Source organism: Zeus faber, assembly GCF_960531495.2.
Source record: "Zeus faber genome assembly, chromosome: 14".
In the NCBI taxonomy this organism is placed as follows: domain Eukaryota; kingdom Metazoa; phylum Chordata; class Actinopteri; order Zeiformes; family Zeidae; genus Zeus; species Zeus faber.
The window spans coordinates 9272299-9282591 of record NC_137200.1 but is presented as its reverse complement, the minus strand read 5'-3'; the positions used below and the strand labels follow the sequence as shown (position 1 = coordinate 9282591).

General features: G+C 48.0%; 1 protein-coding gene across 1 annotated transcript; it reads left to right on the top strand.

Moving 5' to 3' along the window:
• The first annotated feature begins 6189 nt into the window (after window positions 1-6189).
• On the top strand, window positions 6190-8807 carry LOC307240253 (uncharacterized protein). Its single transcript, XM_080013975.1, has 2 exons — window positions 6190-6314; window positions 6752-8807. The coding sequence occupies exon 2, from the start codon at window positions 6880-6882 to the stop codon at window positions 7429-7431; it is 552 nt and encodes a 183-aa protein (XP_079870101.1). The 5' UTR covers window positions 6190-6314; window positions 6752-6879; the 3' UTR covers window positions 7432-8807.
• Window positions 8808-10293: the final 1486 nt, after the last annotated feature.

Genomic DNA, 10293 nt, shown 5'->3' with positions numbered 1-10293 from the left:
ATTGTGATGATCTTGTGAAAGTGGATATGTACAAAAGAAGAAGAAGAAGAAGAATCTTTAATTATCACGCACCACACCACACTACAACACATGCACACACACACACACACATGCACATGCTTTGGATGGTGGCCGGTGAAATGAGGCCTCTGCATTTGACCCACCCTGGCTTGTCCTTCCTCCGGGGCCACAGCCAGGAGCAGTGGGCAGCACTCGAAGACGCGCCCGGGGACCTGGTAACAAGTTTCCATCGCTGGTCAGACGATGATGGGTGCATGTTTTTGGTGGGGGTCCTTACTGACGGTAGGTGGAGGAAACCCCATGTGAGCACGGGGAGAACATGCAAACTCCACACAGAAAGGCTCCTATTTGGGAGATAACCCCCCCGGAGCACGGTGCCAACAGCGCCCCAGGCGGGAATCGAACCCAGGACCTTCTTGCTGTGAGGCAGCAGTGCAATGCACTGCGCCACCAAAAGGCAAAACAATGTATCTGGCTAAAGTAGTTTACGTCAGATAAGGTATAACATATGCGATCTTTGGTTTTAAGAACAATCCAATCAAAATGGCGCAGATAGTAGTTATCGGTAGGAGCCCGAAAACGCCATCTTTAAGATATTCCATGTGATGTTACCGCTCCTGGCTGAGTGTGAGCACCGACAGCAGCACTGTCCACCACAGAAGCGAGGCCGACTAATAAAAGTAAATTAATGTGCCCGGGCGGTAAATTCAAGTCTTGTATTAAAGCAGTATCGGAATTGGCCTCATCAAGTTCCACGGCTCGGGAATCATTGAGTGGCTAGAAATAATATCGCAGCCGGTGAGGACTTCCCATTAATGCAATAGATACCAGAAGGAGAGTGACGACCGTAACAACGGGCTGAGTTGCGCTGCCACGGCTATTCTGAAGACAAATTCAAAGGCCCGCCTGAAAGCCTGAGAGTCCAAGGGAAGATAAGGGGTGGCTTTCAAAAAAACACACCGACGGTTATCGCTGCTGCGCTTTCAACACTGGAAGGAGTTGAACGATTGTTGCAGACGGCGACACACGCTTATGTGGATGAGGCGATTTCTGTGCAGCTGCATCTCTGGACCGTCCAACATGTCGAGTTATCCTGTCCAGCTTTGATTGACGGTATGGAGCCTTGATTTACAGTGTTCTAGCAATGTTGACCAAAAAAAAGGAAAAAAAATGTATTTCCTTAAAAAATAAATAAATAACGTATTGGCAACACCAAGTGGTTGCATAACAGCTTTACTCTCTCAATGGGGAAGGGATGGTGTTGACGCTTATTCACAGTTTTTTTTTTAGTTTGTTTTTTTTATAATCTGCTCTGATTTTGGCAAGCGGGGCACACAACAGAACGGATCCGTGTGCCACTGCATCCAAGAGTTAATCCGCAAGTGGAATTTCAATTCCCAACCTGCGATGCCCGGCTTTAATATTCATCATAAATACAAAACAAGGAACCCTGTCCTTCAGCTGCCCTGTGTACCACCCACCCCTATGTTTTGATTTATCACCAATCAGCTAATCCCCATAGCCTGTCCAAGAGGGGACAATCACCTCAAGTGGAGCACGCACGTCAAACAAACAAGAGATCGACAAAACAACACAATTAAGTACGTAGAAAATCTGAACAGTTATGGCACATGGCCATTACCATCTGTAACAAATACGAGACAAAAAAAAAAAAAGATTACCAAGAGGGTGTTTAAGGGTGTGTGTGTGTGTGTGTGTGTGTGTGAGTGAGTGAGTGTGTGTGTGTGTGTGTGTGTGTGTGAGGTAGATATTGAGTGAGTGTTTTAATTAGTAGTGGTGTTTGGAGTCAGAACAGCATCATCATGTCCCCGAGCAGCAGAAAGACAAACACCCTGCGGCCGCAAGAATGCTCCAAGCCAAGTCCTCCGGCGGCAGAGAGTTCAGAGCCTCAAGACTGACTCACAAGATCAACCTCACACTGATCGTTGGACATCCATTCCTTGTCACCCATGACTTTTGATTCCTGAAGCCATCCACAGCTCTGGGACTGTGAGGAATGCTTCTGAACGCTGAGGACAACGGTCGATTTTGGCTACTTGAGCCCACAGCAAATTAATTCATATCCGTTTGCAAAACGAGTTTCACTTGAATCGGCGGGATGATCTAAAAGCGGCAGTATACTCACAAAGAAACGGAACTTTTTGAGCAAAGACATGCATCCAGAACAAGGAGCAAATGAAAATACATGTGGGATGCGCCAAAATGTGTGTGGTGTGGTGTTTGCAAGCCCCCCTGTGTGCAACGCTGCGCATCGGTCTGGGCTGGCAGAGTTCAGCCAGGTTTTCCAGCTAATTTCCTCACTGCATTGTCACAAATACACTTTGTAGTCGGTGTACTGAAAACTGTGTTTGGGGAAATGAATTATTGAAATAAAAAACACTTATCTTCTGATCGCGCAGAAATACAGTGCACGTCTCCTTTCAGCACAGTCCCCGATGGGCGCTCAGAGACTGTAGGGTCGGTTTGCTGTTGTGGCCATAAATCCCGCTGTACTGTATGCATGAACACAGCCTGCCCTCGGCACACTCCTGACCGAGCCCTTTCCCCGGAATCAATGAATGATTTAAGGCGTTGTCTCTCTGGTGAAATCCAACGACTTGTGGTTGTATATAATGCATCGCGTTGGAACCGGGTCAACGACTCACTGTTTGCTATATCAAGCGCTCTCTCTCTCTCTCTCATCAAAGTGTGAATCCACCTGACGGCTTGATTGTGTTTCATATCAAAAGGAGGAAAATGAGGAATGTGACACTTCTGGAAGCGCTTACAGCTTCTCGGACAAGCTCCGCCGGCACCTACTCAATCGCTAATAGATATATGGTTTGGGAACCCGACTGGATCCTGTCAAAGTAACCCGTGTAGTGATCAAAAGCAAAATAGGCTAAAACCATTGACCTTTACCGTATAGCCTCCTGGATGTTTGACTTGTTCCTCTTCCTCTCTGTATATTGTGTGTGACCTCTGCGGTTCAATCTTTGTCACCGTGATATTTGGTCTATCCACCTCCATAAACTGACAATACTGTATGTGTACACAATAAAGTAAAAATCGATGTCATTGACAAAGAAAACAAAAGCCGTTAGAAATTAGACTTCCCTTCTTGATCTGGGCCTCGGACAAACACGCCCAGTTTGAACGGGACATCCATCCTTTCAGAAAACGCTTTCTTGCACCCTATAATTCATTTCGCCTGGAGATCTGGCTTGGGGACCAGGGAAGAAAAACATCCAAATGTGATGATTTGAGCAATTACGAGTCGAAAAGAAACAAAAACCTAATTTGTCATCACGAAGGTTTGGTGTTGAGGTCTGGGAAAAAAAAATGAATTGGCCAGCAGCGCTGAGCCTGGAGCAAAGAAATGAAAAGTGAGGTATAGTGCAGGGTGATATCCCAGAAAGCCGTAGCGTGGCCTCTCCGAACTGACAATGGACGCCAGGCAGAGAGATGGACTCCCTAAACGGCAAGACCATCACAGGTTCACACACCCTTCATTCACACACCATTCACTCCTGTAGATAATGAACGGACTCCAATTAGGGTGGAGCTCCACGCCTTCGGAGGCAAGATAAGACAAGATAAGATAAGATAAGATAAGATTGCACGTTATTTATCCCCCAAAGGGAGAGGAAACCTGGAGGAAACCCACGCAACAGCATCGTAGCCTGAGGAAAATAAAAGAAGACGGCTTAGCTGTGACCGACCGGAGAGGGGCCAAAACACGTTGGGAGGGAACAGGGTTGTTAATATAATTGACGGCATGGAGAGGACGGGGAGGACAGATGCGTGGAGGGGAAAAAAAAAAAAAAAACGGTCAGGGATTCTCCCGCAACGAGACACTCAAGACTAATCCCCCATTTCCATTGGGGGGGACTTCCGGTTTTTACATTTCTTTTCCTTTTTTTTTCCTCCCCCCTCAACCAAAGCGAGTTCCGCGTCGGAACCAAAGGAATCGGAATGGAAAGTGTCGGTGTAGTATTGTGACACTCGCTGTCAACTTTACACACGCAAGGAAACAGGGCTGAAGGACAGAACACCAAAAACCATCAGCACGTCACCCGGACCATGTCACATCCAAATACGTTACGTGCGTGTGCCATCTGTGTGTTATCCAGAAGCAAGGTACAGATTCCAAACACTGATATGGCTCAATATTTTCTTAACTCTGACAGTGACATTATTTGACTTCCAATGGGCTCTATTAGCGACTGGTTTACTACACTGGATATTTATAGGCAGTATTTTCAAAATTTGTACGCAACCTTGTACTCTTGCGTGGGTGTTTACGTTTTCAGTCGTCCATCACAGACCGAGCTGAATTCCAAATAGATGATGCAATAGAACAAAAAAAATACGTACGTTTGAAGCCGATTCATCCTCGGCATTAAGACGTATTTTGAAATACACAATTCTGTCCTTTGTGCCTTGTAATGCTGAACAGCTCTGGCATAATGTACTGTGCCCATATTGTTGTTGTTGAGTGGACAAGAAAGATAGAAAAAGGGAAAGACGTAAAAAAAAAAACTTCAAATGGAAAAAAAACACTGGATATCGTTTTTAAAAAAACGTATTCATGACTTCACAGTGAGAAAATGAACCGGAAAGGAAAGTTGACATTTATTTGTTTTCTTCTTCCGCCGATTGAATGACGTCACGACACAAAGCGACAAACGACGCCGCAGACAATGGCGTCGTTTGTCGTTATCGGCCGATCAGAGCCCAGCGCTGACAGTCGCACACCTGCCTGCACTAAAATATTCTTCGGCACAAATAAGTTTCAAACTAAAGTCGTAATTCCGCGCTGCTGAACGGAAACCCTGTGTGAATCTCACATTTATTGGCCAGAGATAAACGTTTGAGAGAAGAAAAGGGAAAATTCATTGCAGCTGAATAACAATGTACATGGGGGTGCAGCTCTGCTCGTCATGTGACTCCTCTCCAACCGGATGTAGAGCAGGGGGGGGCAGAGAGAGAGAGAGAGAGAGAGAGAGAGAGAGAGAAAAGGAGGGAGGGGGAGATACAGAAAGAGGGGGGGAGAGAGAGAGATACAGAGAGAGACAGACAAGGGGAAGAGAGAGAGAAGAGGAGAGATATAGCGAGAGAGAGAGAGACACAGGGGGAAGAGAGAAGCGACAGAGGGAGAGACAGGGGGCGACAGGGGGAAGAGAGAGCGACAGAGGGAGAGACAGGGGGAAGAGAGAGAAGGAGAGAGAGAGAGAGAGAGAGACAGAGACAGAGACAGGGGGAAGAGAGAGGAGAGGGAGAGAGAGAGAGAGAGACCGGGGACGAGAGAGAAGGGGGAGAGAGGGGGAAGAGAGAGAAGGAGAGAGAGAGAGACAGAGGGAGAGACCGGGACCAGAGAAGGGGGAGACAGGGGGAAGAGAGAGAAAGAGAGAGAGAGAGAGAGAGAGAGAGAGAGAGAGAGAGAGAGGGAAGAGAGAGAAGGAGAGAGAGAGACAGAGACCGGGACGAGAGAAGGGGGAGACAGGGGGAAGAGAGAGAAAGAGAGAGAGAGAGAGAGAGAGAGAGAGAGAGAGAGAGAGAGAGAGAGAGAGAGAGAGAGAGCGAGAGAGCCGAAGGAACAGAGAAGGGGGAGGGGGAGACAGGGGGAAGAGAGAGAAGGGGAGAGAGAGAGAGAGAGAGAGGGAAGAGAGAGAAGGAGAGAGAGAGAGAGAGGGAGAGACCGGGACGAGAGAACGGGGAGACAGGGGGAAGAGAGAGAGAGAGAGAGAGAGAGAGAGAGAGGGAGAGACGAAGGAACAGAGAAGGGGGAGGGGGAGACAGGGGGAAGAGAGAGAAGGGGGGAGAGAGAGAGAGAGAGAGAGGGAAGAGAGAGAAGGAGAGAGAGAGACAGAGGGAGAGACCGGGACGAGAGAAGGGGGAGAGAGGGGGAAGAGAGAGAAGGAGAGAGAGAGAGACAGAGGGGATGAGAGAAGGGGGAGACAGGGGGAAGAGAGAGAAGCGGGGAGAGAGAGAGAGAGAGAGAGAGACAGAGGGAGACAGGGGGAAGAGAGAGAGGGGGGTGAGATAAGGGTGAGAGAGAAAGCGAGAGGGACACACACGCGCGCGTTGTGCGTGAGCGCGCGCGCGTGCGTGTGCGGGGGGGGGGGGGGGGGGTTGCGGCACGTCGCTGCCCCCCCCCCCCCCAGTCCTGCGTTGCGAACAAAGCGCGCGCCGCGGCTCGTAGTGAGCATGCGTCACTGGCGTTAACGAGGCTCCTTCCGACCCGTTGTAGCGCCGCTCTTCAGAGACGGATCCGGGGAGAACCGCGCCAGGTAAGAACCATCTCCACGCGTGTTGCGCTGTAGAGACGCGGGGGGGGGGGGGGGGGGTGACCGACACGCCCTCTGCAAACAGTCCAAGATGAACGTACAAGATGTACAAGTTGGCGTTTGCGCCGGTACATATTAACACCCCCGGACCCCGTCGATCGCTCGTTCCGCGTTCCGTAGTCGTGCGCGTTTCCCGTGCCGAAATGGCGTGCACGGGTTACGGCCCTCTCCGTGGCGCCTCTATATATATATATATTTATATATATATTTATTTATTTTTTGGAAATGATTGGTAAAAATGCTCGTTCGTGATTATAGGACGTGGGTGATTGAAATGGGCGTGCCCCTGACGCTCACAGCCCCCCCGCAGAGAGAGAAAGAGCCGCTAATGACGCTTCGACGCTCTCGTCTCGGTCTTCCCGTTTTGGTTTTTTTTGTAGGAATTCAGATGGAGCAGCCGAGGCGTGCGACCCTCTCTCCCGCATCCCGCTGAGCACCGGAGGGGGAAGGGGACACATCGGAGACTCGCGTATCGAAAGGGGGGCCTCGGCAGCGGAGAACCAACCGAATGACGGCCAAGACGTCAGGGGACGCGCGGTTCTCCGCGCTGCGCGGCGCTTGCCAGGACAACGGCACCTGCGCGGCGGCGGCGGCGGCGCAGCAGCAGCTGAACCGCGCCATCCTTCCGCCGCTCTCCTCCACCTTCGCCCTGGTCGTCCTGATCGCCGTGCTCGTGGGGATCGTGCTCGTCTCCCTGGCGACGTTCCACCTGCACAAGCGGAAGCTGCGAAAGCGGAAGATCCGCCGCGCGCAGGAGGAGTACGAGCGCGACAGCCGCGCCGCCGCCGCCGCCGCGACGGCCAAGGGGCGCGGGGAGCCGCTCAGACAGTGCGTCATCGTGCGCCCGCGGAGCCGGGACCCGGACCCCCACCCGGACCCCCACCCGGACCCCCACCCGGACCCCCACCCGGACCCGGACCCCCACCCGGCGAGCCCGAGCCCGAGCCCGCCGTGTCCCGCGCGGGAGCACGCAGACTCGAACGTCACGGCGCGGGACGCGGTGGACCCGCGCCGCGGAGAGGAGGAGGAACAGACGCTCCGCGCGGTCGTTTCCTCTTGACAATGCCGCACCGATGGTGACATAGACCAGTGGATTCACTTCCAATTCAGGGGTAAAAAAATAAAAATAAAAGAGGAGGAGGAAACTCCCCATCATCGCTTGGAAATAACCCGAGGAAAGCAATATGGCACAAAGAACAGCCCCCCGCCCCCCAAACACACACACACACACACACACACACACACACACAGCATCATCTCAACCTATTTGAATATTCATTGATCCTTAAGGACTCAATTAATCTGCTTATGACTGAACGTATAAGATAGAAAAGTAAAAATGTAGATTATAGAATAGCTTTGAGACCATGTCAGCAATAGAGAATTAGCTGCTTTCTGTAACAAAAAAAAAACAAAACGAAAAAAAACAAAAAAAAGAACACATAACAGTAAGGAGTTAGTTATAGCAAAGTGGTTATTTTGTTATTGCTAAGCTAAATCAGTTGATGCAGATTATATTTCTGTAAGAATATCTACTGTATAGATAATTTGCTTGCCTGAATTTGAATGTCTTCCCTGTAGATGACAAAAAAGTGAACACTCTTTAATTGTTTCAAGATAGGGCTATATATCATATATATAATATCGATATCATGACATGAGACTAGATATCGTTTGGGACTTTGGTTACCATCATACTGCGGTATAGTCAAACGTTGTCTTTTCCGGCTCTTAACGTGTTGAAGTAAACTTTTTAGACTGCCTTCCGATCAGCGACTTTATTAGTCCTAATATCCACATTGCTAATGATTTTCTCCTCAAATATTTATTTTGTGTAAATAACTCATAAAATCATCCCCAAAATATTGACAAATCGATGATCGGTATTGAGGCAAAGAGAAAAAAAAAAAATACTGCGATATTTGATTTTGTCAATATCGCCCAGCCCTATTTTGAGATGTTTGAACTTAAAATGCTTCCCAGAGTCTGGCACGCCAGTCTTTTTGAAATGTTCAGGGGAAGGCGTCACACCGGACGGCGGGTGACACAACTCGCTAACATGGCGTGGCGGCCATGTTCCTTTATATCTCCGCATGCCCTATGACACAGTAAGTTTATTGTGAGGCTACAGGTATCGTGGTGCTGTTAGGCGGCGCATAGCTGCATAGACTGTAGAATTGGCTAATTTATTTGCATATTGAGTTCCCTTCGAGTGACTACATATCTGAAGTACACCCATGTCAGTCTTTGTAGAAACATCTGTAGGTATAGCTCTAGTTCGCCTACTTATTGTAGAGTACCAGGCGTTTTTGCTGCGGTTATGCACACAATGTTTTTCCTTCACGTGTCAGACAGTGAACTTGAGTGCTTAACACGGTCTTTTCATTTGGGATTATTTTTAATGTAATCTATGACGTGTAATAAAGGGAGAGTCCTTGAAACAACGGGGGTTTCAGTTCAATTTTGAGCGGTATTTGTTTTGAAACTCACAATACTAATATTGTTTGTGTTTTGGTTGACAAAAGGCCCCCTAGCCTCCAGCATTAAGTGAATGCCGCTGCTTTCACACATGAACTCTGCGTAATTTCAGGGTTGCCGTGGATGTGTGAAAGCGGCTTATGTTAACCCTTCTGCAATTTTAGCAAACATTTAAAAAATGTTAATATGTTGAACACATAATGTTTCAGGTTTGGAAAAATTCTACACAAGCCTCCGTCCATCCATCACAAGACAGCGTGGTTTTACTGATAGAGGTCCACAGTGACCGCCCACTTTTAGAACGTCTCCGTTTCCGGAAGTGAATTTCCCATTCATTCGCTCCATTGACGTTTCAGAAAATCCTTCTATGAAGAGTTTTAAGCCTGGAACCAAGCCAACCGACCACGAGATGATTAATGACCATAACCCATTTGATTTGGAGAAAAAAATGATAATTGGGGAAAAAAAGGCAAAGGTACAAGATTGTGTACATAATTATTTCAAGAGTGATGGAGCTACTCATCCCATAAACCATTGCGAATGATAGCTTTCCAACGCCTTCCAACATAACGATAGTTTAACACACTTCTTGAATTTAACTTTTGTCATTATTATAGTGTCAATAATAATAATAATAATAATAATAATACTGATAATAGTGTTGAAATCATGGTTGCTCTGTGGTAAACAATCGCAGGCATAAAACTGGTAAAATGTCACTGCGGATGCGGTAAACATTTCCATGGTAACGGCTACACTTGAGGGTTGTGGGTTGTGTAGTACTTCTCCATGACATTGCAAATAAAACATGTTTTTTTTTTCTGAAAACAAGGTTGATATCACATGGACTTGTGGCCTCTACAGGTGCAGGTACCATTGTTTCACAATCTCATAGCTGGTGGTAGGTCTACCTTGGACGGTTACGACATTATGGCTAATAACCAAAAACCTCGATTCAGAAAATAAATGGAACTTTGACTTCGGGAAACGCACTGTTGAGCTCAATTGTGATGAGGGCAATAATCCCTCTTTCCCTAGAGGCCAATCTTCAAAGGGTTTTGGGAGGAGGAGGTTCAGGTCACAGAGCGCTTAACCTTCAAAGCGGCTGTAAATGTGTTGGCTTGAAGCGAAAAGCAGGGACTTTGGCCGCCGCTCTAAAGCATGTTTCTATTCCAGACGGCAAAGGGATGAACATAATGTCCAGACATTTCGGATGAAAAGTATGAAGAAGAAGGAAAAAAAAAAAAAAAAAAGCGAGATCCAGAGGTGAATCTCGTGCGGTTGCTACTTGAGCACTTCTTGCGCCGGTGTTTCCTGAAGCGCGTCTCCACTCCGAACCATTTCCCTCTGATGCCGACGGACACAAAAATGTGAAACTGTTCGCCCTGGAAAAGATAAATCATTTCACGAGCGGAACTGCTTTGTGTTGCAAGTTAAAAAAAAA